General features: G+C 45.7%; 1 protein-coding gene across 4 annotated transcripts in view; it reads left to right on the plus strand.

Moving 5' to 3' along the window:
• The window catches only part of TXNL4A (thioredoxin like 4A), a 58049-nt gene that overhangs the window by 29569 nt on the left and 10229 nt on the right, over positions 1-18251 (plus strand). The window contains exon 1 of one of the 4 annotated variants that reach the window (XM_055295957.2): positions 13143-13484. The exons of 1 other annotated variant lie outside the window; for it this stretch is intronic. In XM_055295957.2, coding sequence (XP_055151932.1) covers positions 13332-13484 — 153 coding nt within the window. In that variant the 5' untranslated portion in view covers positions 13143-13331. Of the gene's footprint in view, positions 1-13142; positions 13485-14972; positions 15118-18251 lie in introns of those variants that run through there. 2 more of the 4 variants (XM_055295967.2, XM_055295972.2) reach the window with 2 other exon arrangements.

Below are 18251 nucleotides of genomic sequence, written 5' to 3' on the forward strand. Positions count from 1 at the left end.
TTATTCACTAACAGGAGAAAAGTATGGGGAAAAAACTGTCCCCATGATTCAATTATTTCCCTCCAGATCCCTCCCAAAACACACGGAAATTATGAAAGCCATAATTCAAGATGAGATTTGGGTGGGGACACAGCCAAACAATACCATTCCATCCCTGGCCCCTCCCAAATCTCATGTTCTCATATTTCAAAAGCAATAATGCCTTCCCAACAGTCCCCCAAAGTCCTTTTAGCGTTAACTCAAAAGTTCACAGTCCAAACTCTCATCTGAGACACAGCAAGTCCCTTCTGCCTATGAGCCTGTAAAATCAAAAGTAACTTAGTTACTTCCTAGATACAATGGGGGTATACTCATTGGGTAAATACAGCCATTCGAAATTAGAGAAATTAGCCAAAACAAAGGGACTAAAGGCCCATGCAAGTCCAAAATCCAGTGAGGCAGTCATTAAACCTTAAAGTTCCAAAATGTCTCACATCCAGGTCACACTGATGCAAAAGGTGGGCTTCCATGGCCTTGGGCAGCTCTGCCCTGTGGCTTTGCAGGGTATACCCCACTCTTGGCTGCTTTCATGGGCTGGAGTTGAGTGTCTGTGGCTCTTCCAGGGCCACAGAGCAAGCTGTTGATGGATCTACCAGTCTGGGGTTTGGAGGACAATGGCCCTCTTCTCACAACTCCACTAGGCAGTGCCCTAGTGAGGACTCTGTGTGGGGGCTTCAACCTCACATTTTCTTCTGCACTGCCCTAGCAGAAGTTCTCCGTGAGGGCCCCAGCCCTGCAGCAAACTCCTGCCTGGACATCCAGGCATTTCCATACATCCTCTGAGATCTATGCAGAGGTTCCCAAACCTCAATTCTTTTTTTTTTGAGACGGAGTCTCGCTCTGTCGCCCAGGCTGGAGTGCAGTGGCGCAATCTCGGCTCACTGCAAGCTCCGCCTCCCGGATTCACGCCATTCTCCTGCCTCAGCCTCTCCGAGTAGCTGGGACAACAGGCGCCCGCCACCACACCCGGCTAATTTTTTTTTTGTATTTTTAGTAGAGACGGGGTTTCACTGAGGTCTCGATCCCCTGACCTCATGATCCGCCTGCCTTGGCCTCCCAAAGTGCTGGGATTACAAGCGTGAGCCACCGCACCCGGCCCAAACCTCAATTCTTGACTTATGTGCACCCACAGGCTCCACATCACGTGGAAGCTGTGAAGGCTTAGAGTTTGTATTCTTTGAAGCCACAACCCAAACTGTACCTTAGCCCCTTTTAGCCATGGCTGGAGTGGCTGGAACACAGGGCACCAAGTCCCTACCTAGACTGCACACAGCAGGGGGGCCCTGGGCCAGGCACAAAAAAACATTTTTTCCTACTAGGCCTCCAGGCCTGTGATGGGAGGGGCTGCCATGAATGTCTCTGACATGCCCTGGAGACATTTTCTCATTGTCTTGGTGACTAACATTTGGCTCCTTGCTCATGCCTGTAATTTCAGCACTCTGGGAAGCCAAGGCAGGCAGATCACTTGAGGTCAGGAGTTCAAGACCAGCCTGGCCAACATGGTGAAACCCCGTCTCTACTAAAAATACAAAAATTTGCTGGGAGTGGAGTCGGTTGCCTGTAATCCCAGCCACTCAGGAGGCTGAGGCAGGAGAATCGCTTGAACCCAGGAAGGGAGGTTGCAGTGAGCTGAGATCACGCCACTGCACTCCAGCCTGGGCGATAGAGGGAGACTCCATCTCAAAAAAAAAAAAAAAAACAAACAAAAAAAAATTTGGCTCCTCATTACTTATGCAAATTTCTGCAACTGGCTTGAATTTCTCCACAGAAAATGGGTTTTCCTTTTCTATCTCATCGTCAGACTGCACATTTTCTGGACTTTTATGCTCTGTTTTCCTTCAAAAACTTAATCCTTTTAACAGCACCCAAGCCACCTCTTGAATGCTTTTCTTTGCTTAGAAATTTCCTGCCAGATACCTAAATCATCTCCCTCAAGTTCATAGTTTCATAGATGTCTAGGGCAGGGGCAAAATGCCACCAGTCTCTTTGCTAAAACATAGCAAGAGTCACCTTTATTCTAGTTCTCGACAAGTTCCTTATCTCCATCTGAGACCACCTCGGCCTGGATTTCATTGTCCATATCATTATCAGCATTTTGGTCAAATCCATTCAGCAAGTCTCTAGGGAGTTCCAAACTTTCCCACATGTTCGTCTTCTTCTGAGCCCTCCAAACTGTTCTGACCTCTACCTGTTACCCAGTTCCAAAGTTACTTCCACATTTTTGGGTATCTTTACAACAACACCCCACTCTACTGGTACCAATTTACTGTATTAGTCCGTTTTCACACTACTGATAAAGACACACCCAAGACTGGGTAATTTATCAAGAAAAAGAGGTTTAATGGACTCATAGTTTCACATGACTGGGGAGGCCTCACAATCATGGTGGGAGGGGAAAGGCACGTCTTACATGGCAGCAAGCAAGAGAGAATGAGAGCCAAGCAAAAGGGGTTTCCCCTTATAAAGTCATCAGATCTCATGAGACTTACTCACTACCATGAGAACAGCATGAGGGAAACTGCCCCCATGATTCAATTATCTCCCACTGGGTCCCTACCACAATATGTGAGAATTATGGGAGCTACAATTTAAGATAAGATTTGGGTGGGGACACAGCCCAACCACATCATATGTTTTTAAGTGTTTTGGGTTTTATGGTCATTTTCTGGATTGGGGCTGGCTCAAATGCTGCTCTTTTAGCTGTGGCATCAGCCAATTGGTTACCATGAACTTCTGTGGTGTTTAATTTACAGAGACCTGGGATTTTTATGGTTGCCAACTATTTTGGTTTTAGAATAGCTTTTTTTTTTTTTGAGATGGAGTCTCACTCTTGTCACCCAGGCTGGAGTGCAGTGGCACAATCTCGGCTCACTGTAACCTCCACCTCCCAGGTTCAAGCAATTCTCCTGCCTCAGCCTCCCAAGTAGCTAGGATTACGGGCACCCACCACCATGCCCGGCTAATTTTTGTATTTTTAGTAGAGATGGGGTTTCACCATGTCGGCCAGGCTGGTCTTGAATTCCTGACCTCATGTAATCCGCCCGCCTTGGCCTCCCAAAGTGCCGGGATTATAGGCGTGAGTCACTGCACCCGGCCTAGAATAGCTTCTAACAGCTCTGATACAGGTTGTACATTTTTTATGGGTTGCCCTGAGGAGGCTAAATATCCTGTCTTTCCATAGCATCCCAAAGTCATGCAAACCCCATAAGCATAGCAGCTGTCAGTGCAAATGTTTGCAGTCTTGTATTTTGCCAGTTGACAAGCTCGGGTCAAGGCAATCAACTCGGCCACTTGAGATGATCTGGCTTCGGGAAGAGGACCGGCTTTAATTACCTCTAGTAAGGAAACCACAGCATATCCTGCTCCAAAATTTCCATCCTTACCTCTTAAATAAGAGCCATCTGTATACCATTCTACTTTAGCATTATCCAGTGGCATCTCTTGTAGGTCTGTCCTGGGGGTGAGAAGTCAGTCATCAGAACACAGTCACGAGGGGTCTTGTCAGAAGGGCCTGGCAAGAGAGTAGCCAGATTCAGATTATTATGCTGGAAGTAGCAATATTGGAAGATGGTACAAGCAAAATTTGATAAGAGGCTAACCGATTGACAGACACACGTTGAGTATGATGAGAGTTTAGAAGGGTCTCAGGAGAATGTGGCACAGAAATGGTAAGGGGGAACCCATACTTATTTCTTCAACAGACTTGTACAGAAGGGCCATGGTTGCTATTGCTCTCACACAAGGAGGCAACCCTCCAGCCACTGGGTCCAGGTTTGGCTAAAATAGCCTAGAGGTCTCTGATGATCACCGTGTTTCTGGATCAGTACCCTGGATGCAGTACCTACAGTTTCGTGTATGAAAAGGGAGAAAGGCAGTTTGTAGTTTGGGTGCCCTAAGGCTGGGGCATTAGTTAGAATTTCCTTTATTTGTTGTACAACTGATTGTCCCTCAAGAGTACACAAGACAGGGTCAGGTTGTTCATTTTTTAGGTATGCATAGAGAGGTTGAGCCATAAGGAAGAAATTTGGCATTTTTTTTTTTTGAGACAGTCTCACTCTGTCGCTCAGGCTGGAGTGCAGTAGTGCGATCTCAGCTCACTGCAAGCTCCGCCTCCCGGGTGCACACCATTCTCCTGCCTCAGCCTCCTGAGTAGCTGGGACTACAGGCGCTGCCACCAGGCCTGGCTAATTTGTTTGTATTTTTAGTAGAGAGGGGGTTTCACCGTGTTAGCCAGGATGGTCTTGATCTCCTGACCTCGTGATCCGCCCGCCTCAGCCTCCCAAAGTGCTGAGATTACAGGCCTGAGCCACCGTGCCTGGCCACTAGTATCCAGTTTTACAATAGCCAGCCAGGACCCAAAATCCTCTAAGTTGTTTGTGACAGGCATTGGGAAAGCTAAAATTCCTCTCATTCTGTCAGGTTTAATACTCAGTCCTTTGAGATAATATGCCTCCAAATGCTTAACTTGCAGCAAGCATAGCTGAAGTTTGTCTTTGGACACTTTGTGTCCCTTGGTGGCTGTTTGAGTAAATATAGACTATCTTCCTGGGAGGAAGATGGTGTGTCTGAACAAAGGAGAAGGTCATCTACATACCGAATGAGTGTTGAGCCTGGGGAAAAATTAAATCCTCTAAATCAGCTTTTAATATTTGGGAAAAGTAAGTGGGACTTTGTGTATACCCTTGAGGCATTACCGTCCACATATATTGCCCTTCTTTCCAAGAAAAGGTAAACACATACCGGCTGTCTGGATCTACAGGAATACTAAAGAAGGCACTCCAGAGATCTGCAACTGAGAAATACTAGCTGGTAGTGGGTGTAGTTGATAGAAGGGTATGTGGGTTGGGACTATTGGGTGTCTTGGTATTGCGATATTATTTATTGCCCTCAAGTCCTGTACAAACCTCCATCCCCTCCTGCTTGCTTTTTTGTTTTTGTTTTTGTCTTACAGGGAATATGGGGCTGCTGCAGGGGCTTGTGCAGGGAATAGTTGAGTCCCTTTTCAGTTAATCTTGTATGACAGGGGCGATTCCATCTGTAGCTTCCTGTTGGAGAGGATACTGTTTGAGGGTGGGTAGGGGGTTCTTCAGGTTTATCTCTACCTTTATTGGAGTGGCTGAGAATATTTTCCCTATATCTGTATTTGACTGAGACTATAAGTGGGAAGGGACATCCTTGAGCAAATGCTCCACTTCTGGAGTTAACAGGAAGACTAGGGAAGCTAAAAGGAGTTTTACTGTTTTCTGCTCTTTATTCCAATGTTCTCTCTTCTCTTCTAGTATTTCCTTCTCTGTCTCATTTCCCTTCCCCAGTCACAAAATGGTGTCTTAACATTACTAGTACTAAATTGTGGTGCGTTGTCAGGACTTGTTTTTTCTTTGTGAGATGGAGTCTCCCTCTGTCGCCTAGGCTGGAGTGCAGTGGCACAGTCTTGGCTTACTGCAGCCTCCACCTCCTGGGTTCAAGTGATTTTCCTGCCTCAGCTTCCCAAGTAGCCGGGATTACACGCATGCGCTACCACGCCCAGCTAATTTTTGTATTTTTACTAGAGACAAGGTTTCACCATGTTGGCCTGGCTGATCTCCAACTCCTAACTTCAAGTGAGCCACCTGCCTCGGCCTCCCAAAGTGCTGGGATTACAGGCATGAGTGACTGCGTCCGGCTGTCAGGATGTTTTCTAAGCTGATATTGTTTGTCCCTGGCTCCAATTCTAGAAGAAGTTCACCTTTCGATGAAAAAGAGATATGAGCATTACGGATGTTGAGGCAATCACAGCCCAAAAGATTGACAGGGGCTGCAGGGCACATTAGAAACACATGGGGCCAACTGAGCATGTCACACTTAGAGCCCATGGCAGGGGGTGTGAACCCAAAGAAATGGTAAGGTTAGGGTTAGACTTAAAACATGAGATAGTTTTATTACACACACCCACCATGTTAATTCTTTCATTACTCTGAGGTATGGAGTTTCTAAATTAGGTGGGATTTACAACAGATATAGCCACTCCTGTGTCAAATTCAGGCAGTTGTAAGCTCATGGTTTATCATTGTTATCAATCTCTCCCAATTTGTCAGGGTAGAATATTTGGAGCAGTGAAACCCTGTACTTTCTTGGAGCACCCTAGTCTTCCTGAGCTGCATTTTCTTGTCTTTTCTTTCATTTCAGCCTAATGCAATCCCTCTTAAGGTGTCCTGGTCTTTTTTTTTTTTTTTTTGTGAGGCAGAGTCTTGCTCTGTCTCCCAGGCTGGAGTGCAGTGGCGCGATCTGGGCTCACTGCAAGCTCCGCCTCCCGGGTTCACGCCATTCTCCTGCCTCAGCCTCCTGCATAGCTGGGACTACAGGCGCCCACCACCACGCCCGGCTAATTTTTTTTGCATTTTTAGTAGAGACGGGGTTTCACCATGTTAGCCAGGATGGTCTCAATCTCCTGACCTCATGATCCGCCTGCCTCAGCCTCCCAAAGTTCTGGGATTACAGGCATGAGCCACGGCACCCGGCCAGTGTCCTGGTCTTTTACACTAGTAACAGACTGGGAGAGAAGAGTCCTCAGACCTAAGAGCTTAAAATCTTTCTGGGGCTGAGAGGTTTGAAAAGTTAATTGCTTTAACTGTAAATGCATAACTTGGGCAATCTTCTGTTTTTCCTTTTTATCACAGTGTAGGATAATTGTTCAGCTAACTAGTTCATTAGTTCTGGCTGTGGCCCAATTTATCATGTGGCATTTTCTAAGGGTGGCTAAATCATCACCTAGTCTAATAAATTTGCATTTAATAATGTAGCATTTTTATTGTTTTCATAGCAATCAGCTGACATCCTGCAATATTGTCTAAAAGTTTTATCAAAACGTGTGCAATAATCTAAAACTGATTCCTTTGGGTTCTGGCAGCATTGCTGGATTTTACTCCAATCCACAACCGTTTGGGACACTGAAGGAATGCTATTTAACAGAACAGTCGTTCGTTCCCGAGCATCTTTGCACCTGTCTTCAAGATTTGGGGCTGGCTGATTTGGCCTTCCTGGGCCTTTAGAGATCAGGTCTGCTACAATGTCTGACCACTGTGCCTTTTCCAGACACTTAGCTTTAGCTTCTGAGACCAGTATGTGGACCAGCTGATAAAGGTCTGAATGATCCAGGTCATAGGTTCTGATAATGAGCTCAAACTCTTGAGCAAACCCAATTGGATCTTTATGGGAGGCAGAAAATTCTTTATGCCTCGCAACTCAGCTGTTAACCAGGGTTGACAGACAATCACAGGGGTTCCCCTAACTGTTAATGGTTGTTCCCAAAACGGGTTGATCATGAGAGAAGTCCCTATGGTGTCCCCCTTTTCCACGTCTTCCAGATGAGAGGCTGCCACTGGGGTTACCAGAGAATCGGCAGGAAGTAGGGTCTTGGAAGTTAGATTCCCTACTGCCTTCAGTTCAGTGAGTGGCAGACAAGGAGGAGAATAGGGTAGATTGGAACCTGAAGGAAAAGGTGGGAAGAGGTCTGGTCCAGGAAGTCCAGCGGGGTCAGGGTAGGTGGAGGTAGGGGAGGCACTAAGGGGGAAGTAAGGGATTTGGAGGATTTCTTTAAGAGAGATAAAAGATTAGAGAGTTCTTGATTGGCAGTTCTAAGCTGTTTGTTGGCTTCCTGTAGGGAGATGAGGTGATCCTTCCCCCGCTTGCCACTCTCCAGGTGCCATGAAAGTAGCTCTCCCATTCTGGTTTCTTAGTTTTTGTGCTCACATTTTCCATTCTGGTTCGCAGGTACACTAAATTGGGCATCTCAAAAGATCCCCATTTAGGCCATTGTAACTTAGAACCTACTTTGGTTATAGTGGTCCACTTGGTTAAATATTTGCATGACGATTTGCCATAAGTATTTTGCGTGTACCTGGCCAGAGTTTCTAAAGGTAGAACTTTATGTTCCTCAGCTGCTGGGGTTTTAGCTAATTTAGAGGCCTCACTCCCCATAATTTAAGGGTCCCCTTTGGATTCAACCAATTTGGGATGTGTGTGAGACTGTGCTGCCTGGGGACCTGGCTCTTTAGGGCCATTATTCCTTGAACCAGTTCAGTCCACCCTTGTCGCGGCTACCTGGTAAAGTGTGTCAGGGGCTCCAGGTGTGGGAAGGGTCAGCTCCTTATATGCACTCACCAGATGAGATTAGACCTTAAGTATGTTCTTCTGGGGAGAAAACCAGCTCAGAGCTGCTGCACGTCTTAAGCTTTCCTCCCAGACACCCTCACGTGATTCTCAGCCGCCTGAGAATGCCCCAAAAGGCTGAGGGGAGTAAAGTGCTCTTATTTCTTTACAAAATTCCACATTCATAAACTACAGGGCTTGGAGCTGGTCAAATCCGGTAGCTGAAAGGACTGAAACACACACACAACCCAACAAGACGGAAACAACAAAACAGCTAAGCAAAACCAACAATCATCACGCAAATTATATGATTTCTGAGCACTCAAGTGTAAGCAGAAATTAACACCAGCGGGTTGTTCATGCTAACTTTAGTCATTTAAAAAGAATTTGCAAGACAAAATCCCAAACCAGTTCCTTACCTAGTGATAGGAGCCCAAGCTGAAGAGTGCTCTCCACAGATGCAGAAGCAGACAGGCTGCCTTCCCTGATGGAAGCGGGTGGAAATTCCAGGAAAAAAGGAGATTTTTTTTTTTAAAAAACAGCAAATAAACCTCTGACCCCCAACTGAAAAACACTGGAAGATCAGGGATCCCTGGAAAAAAGAGGTCCCAGACTTTGGCAAATTGTCCTACCGGTTTGGGATATAAGGTGCCCAGACCAGTACCCAGCACCGATAGGAGAGCTGCTGCGGGTGGGCCACCTTCACCCAGGTTCCCTTAGTGGTTACCACATGTCAATTAAGAAAAATGATGAGACCAGTCTCGATCATTCCGGGAGGCTTATCTGCCAAAGGTCAGGACTCGTGCCTGGGAGACAGGTCTACGCCTTTCTCCAAAGATTATTTTGAGGGCCCCAAATTTAAAGGGGAAAGGGTGGGATATTGAGAAGTACACAAATTTCACTTAAGAGGAGGGTAGGGAAAAACAATCATTCATGCCTTTGGTTCAGTGAATGTGCTTTTTTTTTTTTTTTTTTTTTTACATAAGATGACAGACAAGTGGGGCAGAGGAATCTGCATTATTACATAAGGTAACATAGACAAAACATAACAAAAGGGCAGGGGAACAATCAGATATGCATTTGTGTCTGGTAGGCAGGGGGGTGACTGCATTTGTAAAGACAAGCTATCGATTTACATTACCATGGCGAAATTTTAACAGGAACACCTTAGGGCAGAAATCTTGGAGCTCACCAGGAATTTCCTTGTGGGAAAAATATGGGGGAGGCGTGTAAGTTTTCATCTTGTAGCCTTCTTATTTAGGAACCAAAAGGGGAGGCAGGTTTGCCTGACCCAGTTCCCAGCTTAACTTTTCCCTTTGGCTTAATGAGTTTGGGGTCGCAAGATTTATTTTCCTTTCACAGTATGTAAGCCCTGGGTCTGGGAGGGCCCTGGGTCCGGGGGTGATGGTTGGGAATCCACCATCTTGTCTCACCACTGCCAGAGACACAGATGTGGCTTCCGTTCATAAGTCGGAGAGAAACATAAATGTTTCTCTCTAAAGAACTAGATTTGCCAGTCCCCTTCTTTGGCATCTCAGCTTCCTCTGACTTTGGGGCAGATTTGTATACGCCTGGCCACTGAGGAACAATCACTAACCATTAGGAAAATGCAAATCAAAACCACAGTATCATTTTATACCTACCAGTATGACCATAATGCAAGGCTGTGAAAGGAAAGTATCTTGGGTCCCTTCAACCTGCCTCCCATTCTAGTCAGTCATCCCTCTGCTCACTGGGGCAGATGCACAGTTGACTGCCTCCTTTGGAAAGGCTGATCAGAAACTCACAAGAATGCAACTGTTCATCTCTCACATATCTGTGACCTGGAAGCCCCCTTCCCGCTTTGAGTCTTCCTGTCCTTGCTTCAAGTTGTCCCACCTTTCCAGACTGAACCAATGTTCTTCTTACATGTATTGATTGATGTCTCATGCCTCCTTAAAATGTATAAAACGGGGCGCATATCATCAGGACCTCCTGAGGCATTGTCACGGGTGCGTCCCCAACCTTGGAAAAATAAACTTTCTAAATTAATTGAGACCTGTCTCAGATTTTTGGGGTTCACTAGGTAAATAAATAACAAGTATGGGCAAGAATGTGGAAAAATTGAAACCCTCACACATTCCTGGTGAGAATGTAAAATGGTGTAGCCAATTTGGAACACAATTTAGCAATACTTAAAGATGTTAAACAGTTACCACATGAAAACTTAAGTCCACACAAAAGCTTGTACATCAATGTTCATAGCAGCATTACTCATAAAGTCAAAAAATGCAAACAACCCAAATGTCAATCAACTGATGGATAAAATGTAGTATATCCATATAATGGAATAGTTTTTAATTTTTTGTTTTATTTAATGAAATATTCATCAGCAATTAAAAAGAACTAGCTGCTGATGTCTGCTATAATGTGGACCTTGAGAACATTATGTTAAATGAAAGCAGTCACAAACAACTCCATATTTTGTGTTTCCATCTATATGAAATGTCTAGAACAGGTAAATCTATAGAGGCAGAAAATAGATTAGTGATTGCCAGGGGCTGAGGGAATGGGAGGGAAATGGGAAATGACTGTTAATGGGTATAGGGTTTCTTTTCGGGGTGATAACATTCTCCTAAAATTAGATTGTGGTATTGGTTCCACAACACTGAAAAACCATCTCACCTTAAATTGGTGAATTTTATAGTGCATGGATTAGATCTCAACAAAAGTTTTTATTAAAGAAAAGATTTATCTGGAGATGGATAGTGGTGATGGTTGCCTAATATGAATGTACTTAATGTCCTTAAAAATTAAGGCGATAAATCTTGTTATAAGTAACACAATAAAAAATGAGTTTCAATAAATTATTTGGGGACATTTGAGTCTTATGCCTTAGCTTGGAACAACTCTCCTGTGAATAAAATGCTTGTGATGTGTTAAGCAACTGTGTTTATAACTGAAATGAGTGACTACCAAAATGACGGTAAGGAATTTTTTAGAAGGCAATAGCCTGACCTTAATAAGGGCTCAGATTTCTCCAGTGTGTACCTTGTGCCAATGAAGTACGGGAGATTTTGTTTTTTCATCCCATCTCACGGATGAGGAAACTGAAGTTTGTTGAGATAACTTATGCAAGGCACAGATGAACCTGAACACACCTTTATGTAACTAAAACCCTGTTAACCACTATGCTTATATTCTGTGCCTCTGCTTTACTCAATTATAAAATGAAAGAGATTTAGATGATCTCTAATATCCTACAACCTGAAATTCTTGTTCCATTACAAGAAAGCATTTCCTATATAATTGGGAAATATTCTGTATTATGTAAAAAGCTTAATCTGGCAGTGAACTGCACTTGTGATTCTAATATTTAAATTGTGGGTGCATATTATCAAAGCACCTTATGGTGCTGTGTCCCAGAGGAAACCAAACATGGAACCCATTTCAATCCCCATGCCAGCAGGCTCCTCAGACTGTAGTTCTCACCATGCCACAGCCCATCTGGGAGACACCACAGCATCTGCATAGTGATTTGTTGTTGTTTTTGAGATGGAGTCTCACTGTCACCCAGGCTGGAGTGAAGTGGTGTGATCTCAGCTCACTGCAACCTCCACCCGCTGGGTTCAAACGATTCTCCTGCCTCAGCCTCCCGAGTAGCTAGGATTATAGGCGGGCGCCACCATGCTCAGGTAATTTTTTGTGTTTTTAGTAGAGACGGGGTTTCACCATGTTGGCCAGACTAGTCTTGAACTCCCGACCATAGGCAATCTGCTGGCCTCGGCCTCCCAAAGTGCTGGGATTACAGGCGTGAGCCACCGCGCCTGGGTGTGATTTGTTTTAAATTTGTCATCCAAAGGACCACCAGGATAGCTAGACAGTGGACAAGAGTTTTACTGTCAATATCACTTTGCAAACCAGGGAGTCTCTAGCATGAACCCAAAGTGCTCTCTCAGAAGAACAGAGGTTAGAGGTTTTATTTTAAAAAGAGATATATTAACTTATTTCTCTTTGAGAAAGTTCATGCCACTAGTAAGGGTTTGGGGAGCTCTGACTAGTGAGTGAAGCCAGGGGGCCAGATCAGTTCTGGAGGTGCAAGTTATGCTGAAGCTATGGAATAAAACTGGCTTCAGGTCGGGCGCGGTGACTTCTTCCCATAATTTCAGCGCTTTGGGAGGCTGGGGCGGGCGGATCACTTGAGGTCAGGAGTTCAAGACCAGCCTGGCCAAGATGGTTGAACCCTGTCTCTACTAAGTACAAAAAAACCCTAGCCGGGCTGGCGCCTGTAGTCCCAGCTTATGGGGAGGCTGAGGCAGGAGAAACGCTTGAACCCGGGAGGCGGAGGCTGCAGTGGGCCAAGATCACGTCACTGCACTCCAGCCTGGGCGACAGAACGAGACTCCGTCACACACACACACACAAAATTCTTTATAGAAAGACAAAGAAAAAAACCTGGTTTCAGGTTACAACAGGCAGCTCAGCAGCCGGCCTGATTGTGACATTCCTCAAGGACGGCCTGCCCAGTGCTTCCCCCTCCCCACTCCGCTCCTCGACTCTGCTGTGGTTGGGTATGGCAACAACGACACATTTTTATGATCAAGTTTCACAAATGACACACATGAACTGTCTCACTAACACCAGAAACAAGCACCAGAGAGGAAGAAAACGAGCCGCGGTGCCGGACATTCCGGGCCTTTCTGAAGACGTCCCCATCCGTGGCCGGAGGGCAGCCCGGGCGGCGGCGGGCGGCCTAGGGGCGGGTGCGTCGGGGCAGGGCACGGCGAGCCCGGGGCTTCTCAGGACCACCAGGCCGCCTGGACGCTGGGGAGAAACCCCCACTCCGACGGCTGCTACGACGGCACCAACCGCGCTCGACGGTGGCCAGGTCGCCGCCGCTCCACCCCGCCAACGACACGCTCGCGCGGCGCCTATACGCACATGACGACAGCACGCACGGCCCCGGGCGGCGCGCGCATGACGTCAGCACGCACTGCGTCGGTGCGTGCGCGCCCAGACGTTCCGCCGGGTGGCAGTCCCAGCGGAGTTTGCGGGTGCGGCCGGGACCGGGTTTTGTCCGCGGGCCCGGGGGCGGCGGGGGCCGGGGAGTGAGGGTCCGGCTGAGCCCACCTCGCTGGGCCCTCCCTGGCGCCCCGCCTTGGGCGGCGGCGAGCGCGCGGGCCGCCATGTCGTACATGCTCCCGCACCTGCACAACGGCTGGCAGGTGGACCAGGCCATCCTCTCGGAGGAGGACCGCGTGGTCGTCATCCGCTTCGGCCACGACTGGGACCCTACGTGCATGAAGATGGACGAGGTCCTGTACAGCATCGCCGAGAAGGTAGCGCGCCGGACCCTCCCGCCCTGCTGGCTGTGCTTCCGCAGCGGCCCCGCGCCTCTGCCCCTTCGGCTTCGCCTGGAGGCGCGAGCCGTTCCCCGAGGAGGGGCCGCGGCGCCGTCGTTCAGGCGATTCCTCCCCTCGCTGCGGGCGAGCGCTCTCGGGGACTGTGCTGGCGTTTCACGCCCTTTTTCTGCGGGGAGCTCTTGTAGTTTTTCACATTTTAAAGGGTTTATGATCCCCCTCCTCTCAAATGAATTAATTATTTCTGTTGATAAGGCGTTTTTCCCAAACTTATAGTTCAGTGAACAAAATACACTTGCAGGTTTTATTGAGAGCTCGGATCCTTAATTTAAAAGGATGTCTTTTTTTGGTATCTTATTTGTTGTATGCATAAAGCAAGACTTTCGTGTTAATAGCATAAGAAATCCTGTTTTTCTATTGGTGTTGTTTTCTTTATCCTACCACGCTTTTTGTAAGTCATGTGGTTTACAGCTTAGAGTGATTAAGATGCAGTAAACATCAGGAGAAAATAGAAATATGCTTTGTTAGAACTAGTTTTCTGAATTTCTAATATTAGTACACTGAGTGGTCTTGGCATTTACTTGCTGACAATAAAAGTTGTAGGACACTATTTTATAACCAGGTTTCATTCTTTTTCTGTGGTTCCTCATAGCAATTTTAGGATGACTTTTATTTGGGTTTTGCAGCTGTAGCAATAGGGCAAAGGGCACAAATACTAGGGTGTTAATAAAATATTTGCCATATTAATTTTCCATAAGTAATTTGAGAGGTTATTCATTTTAATGAAGAGTAAAAGTAACATTGAAGCTATCTTTTCTTTCACAGATGCTAAAGTAGGCTTGGGTTAAAATAACTCCTTTGAGTAAAGAGTAACAGATGTAAGGACATATTTTATATTCAGGAAAGGAAAGACTATCTGGCCTGCCATTTATTAATTTTTGCTATTTCTTATTTAGTAGGAGAGGCATGAAGTTAGGAACGGTTGTTATATTTTAGTTATTCCAAGAATCCCTTGGAGTGCTTACTAGAATGCATCTGTGATTCTGATTCTATGGCTATGGGGTGAAGTCCAGCAATGGCTGTTTAAAGAAGCCCCTCAGGGAATTCCGATGTGACTTGTGTCACCTTCCATGGGGGTCAGGGACAGGTGGAGTAGCTTTATTACCAGCCATCTCGCAGCCTCTTTCTCCTGGACACCGGGACACTGAGGACTTGAGGAGGTACCTAGGGAATTCAGGAGAGCAAAAGTTCTCTCACATACTGGGGGTTCTGCCAGCCAGGGATTAGAGATGAGAGAGGCAGTGCCAGCACATCAGCTTGTCATTGCTTGAGCTGTAGAGGACAAGGGCAGATACTGGAAATCCAGCGAAGAGTTGACTAAGAGCAGTTTCCCAATAAGTAAATCACTGCTGTATTGACTTTGAGTTATGAATTCTAGAATCTTTCACTGTTCTACATTGCAGGTGGTGGCCTAAACATCAGGTGGTGTTCAGATCCTGCTGCCGGCAGCTCGAGGCTAGGATGGCTGGAGATGTGAGGGCCTTTGTCTCATCACATCCGAGCAGAGCTCAGCAAGATGCTCTTAGCTAGGAAACAGATTTTATGTGTTAATGTAAGTGTTTAGGGTCTTTGCCAGATTGCTCTTTTTTTCAAATTCCTTTATGTCCAATTTCTTTGTTATTACAGAATGAATCACTGTATCACTAGTGGACACACACTTAAGGATAGTTGAAATGGGCTCACTTTGGGGTATTTTTTTTTTTTTTGGTCTTTTAAAATAGTCTGATTTTTGTTTTTGTCCAAAAATTTGGATAGCTTTATTAATAAACTTTTAATGCAAATATTTTAATACAGTTATTAAAAGCGCAAACCTGGGACAGGCGCAATAGTTGATGTCTGTAATCCCAGCACTTTGGGAGGCCAGTGTAGGCAGATCACTTGAGCCCAGGAATTCGAGACCAGCCTGAACAATATGGTGAAACCCCTTCTCTACTAAAAGTACAAATGACGGGCGTGGTGGCACGTGCCTGTAGTCCCAGCTACTTGGGAGGCTGAGGTGGGAGAATCACCTGAGCCCGGGAAGTCAAGACTGCAGTGAGCCATGATTACACCACTGAACTCCAGCCTGGGCAACAGGAGTGAGACCCTGTCTCCAAAAAAAAAGTGCACACCTGAAATGCATTAAAAGAATATTCATGTTTTATTTTCTTCTTATTCTATGGGCAAATATGACTTCCTAACTCTGGAAGCCCTTTTTGGAGAAGCTCAACAGAAATTTTTGAAATATAAGGTTTTAGTATAAAGAACAATATAACTATTTAAAAATTTCCCTGTGCAGAAATGGCAGATAATGGGGATTCTTCCTTATCTTGTTCCGAGTCCTGTCTGGATATCCCAGCTGTTTTAAAGTGAGTAACAGTTCCAAATGTTCAGGCTGGACTTGATACGATTTTTCCTAGATGTGTTGTATTGATTTGCTGCTTCCACAGGGCCCACTTGAGTTCATGCTGGATTAGAGTTGAGCTGTAAACTTGAGGAAGAAAGTCAGTCTGGAAACAGAGCTACACTGAAAAGATTTCACAGATGCCTAGAGTTTGCTAATAAGTGTGGGGCAATTCATTTGATAAAGTGATAATAATAAATAAAGTTTTCATCTGGGCACTGTGTCTCACGCCTATGGTCCCGGCATTTTGGGAAGCCGAGGTGGGTGGTTCCCTTGAGCCCAGGAGTTCGAGAAGAGCCTGGGCAACATGGTGAAACCTTGTCTGTACAAAAAATGCAAACATTAGCTGGGCATTGTGGCATGCGCCTGTGGTCCCAGCTACTCAGTAGGCCGAGGTGGGAGGATATGAGTCCAGGAGTTCAAGGCTGTGACAAGCTATGATCGTGCCACTGCATGCCAGCCTGGGTGACAGAGCGAGACCCTGTCTCAAAAAAAAAAAAAAAAGTTTTCTATTTAGCAGCTGATTTTATGCAGTTTTGAAGCGAGACAATTTCATGTGCCTTTGAGCTGTCTTTCCATTTTGTAGGAACACTCTCACAAGAGACAATTTCATGTGCCTTTGAGCTGTCTTTCCATTTTGTAGGAACGCCGTCACAGGAGACAATTTCATGTGCCTTTGAGCTGTCTTTCCGTTTTGTAGGAACACTCTCACAGGAGACAATTTCATGTACCTTTGAGCTGTCTTTCCATTTTGTAGGAACACTCACAGCAGTGCTTGGGGTTCACTGTTACCTAAATCCCATGATGGGTGAGAAGACTGAATGGGACGTTTACTTTTTGTGTTAAAAAGCCCACGCAGATAGAGTTTAAAATAGCCTCAGTGAGCTGGGCATTGTGGCACGTGCCTGTAACCCCAGCTGCTCAGGAGGCCAAGGCTGCAGTAAGCTATCATTGTGCCATTGCACTCCACCCTGGGTGACAGAGCGAGACCCCATCTCTAAAAACAAAACAAAAAAATTCGTCAGTAATATCATTGACTCATGATAGTACATTTTTTTTTGTTTGTTTGAGACAAGAGTCTTCTTGTGTTGTCCAGGCTGGAGTGCAGTGGCACGATCTCGGCTCACTGCAACCTCAGCCTCCCAAGTAGCTGGGTCTACAGGCCTGCACCACCACCACACCCTGCTAATTTTTGTATTTTTGGTAGAGATGGGGTTTTGCCATATTGGCCAGGCTGGTCTCAAACTCCTGTCCTCAAGTGAGCCAGTCACCTCAGCCTCCCAAAATTCTGGGATTACAAGTGTGAGCCACCATGCCTGGCCCATGATAGTACATTTAGTACATTCTAATAAATTGTGTATAAGGCAGATATACATTTATGGAACTTCATAGGAGCCATATTAGGGGGTGTATCTTAAGTATCACATTAAGGATCACAGAACGCCCATTGAACCAGTGAGAGTCAACACTCAGCCCAGTTGTAGAAACAAACAGAATGGATATTTTTGGTGTTTCCTCTGGATTTTTGTCTGTGGATAAGAAACAGCCTTGTAGCTAACCACATGGTATGAGGGGTGGTGTTGAGCAGTGGTCGAGGGTGCAGACTCTAGCTAGGCTCTTGGCACTTCATAACTGCATGAGCGTTACGATCTTGGCCCTTTACGTCATCTTACCTGTAAAAGGGATACTCGTGCCTAATTCATAGGGTTGTGGTGGGATTAATAAAGGTTTCTAGAGCACTCCTGTCACATAGGCAGTAATGCCACTGTTATTACTATGATTGCTTCTCTCACATTACTAAGTTTGCAAGTTATTGTGAGAGCTGATTAAGGCAAACATTAATTTTAGAAAGTCAAGTTAATTCAGTTTTTTTTTTATGGCTTTGATATGAATTACCTAAAAATGTAAAAATCAACACTTAAAAAATTTGTTGTGCTAATCAACTGCCCAGAACACTTTTTCCAGAAGTTTAGGTGTTTTCTTAGCTGGTGGAGGGACTTCATACAAAAGTGTAGAACAGTGGTTGGTATCATGTGCCAGCCTTTGGCCATGTGTTTTGCAGAGTTGTTTCATTGTAACTTGGCAGGTGGACCTAGAGGCATGCGGAAGAACTGCTGAGCACTTTAATTGCTGACTTGCCTAAAGGAAAAGCATGCTTGTGAGGTGTGTAGGCAACAGAGTTGGAAAAGATACTTACAATTGCAGGCAATCAAAGAATTTAAAAACAATTTGAGGCCAGCGCTGTGGCTTACACCTGTAATCCCAGCAGTTTGGGAAGCCGAGGCAGGCGGATCATCTGAGGT

Source organism: Symphalangus syndactylus, chromosome 1, assembly GCF_028878055.3.
Source record: "Symphalangus syndactylus isolate Jambi chromosome 1, NHGRI_mSymSyn1-v2.1_pri, whole genome shotgun sequence".
Taxonomy (NCBI): domain Eukaryota; kingdom Metazoa; phylum Chordata; class Mammalia; order Primates; family Hylobatidae; genus Symphalangus; species Symphalangus syndactylus.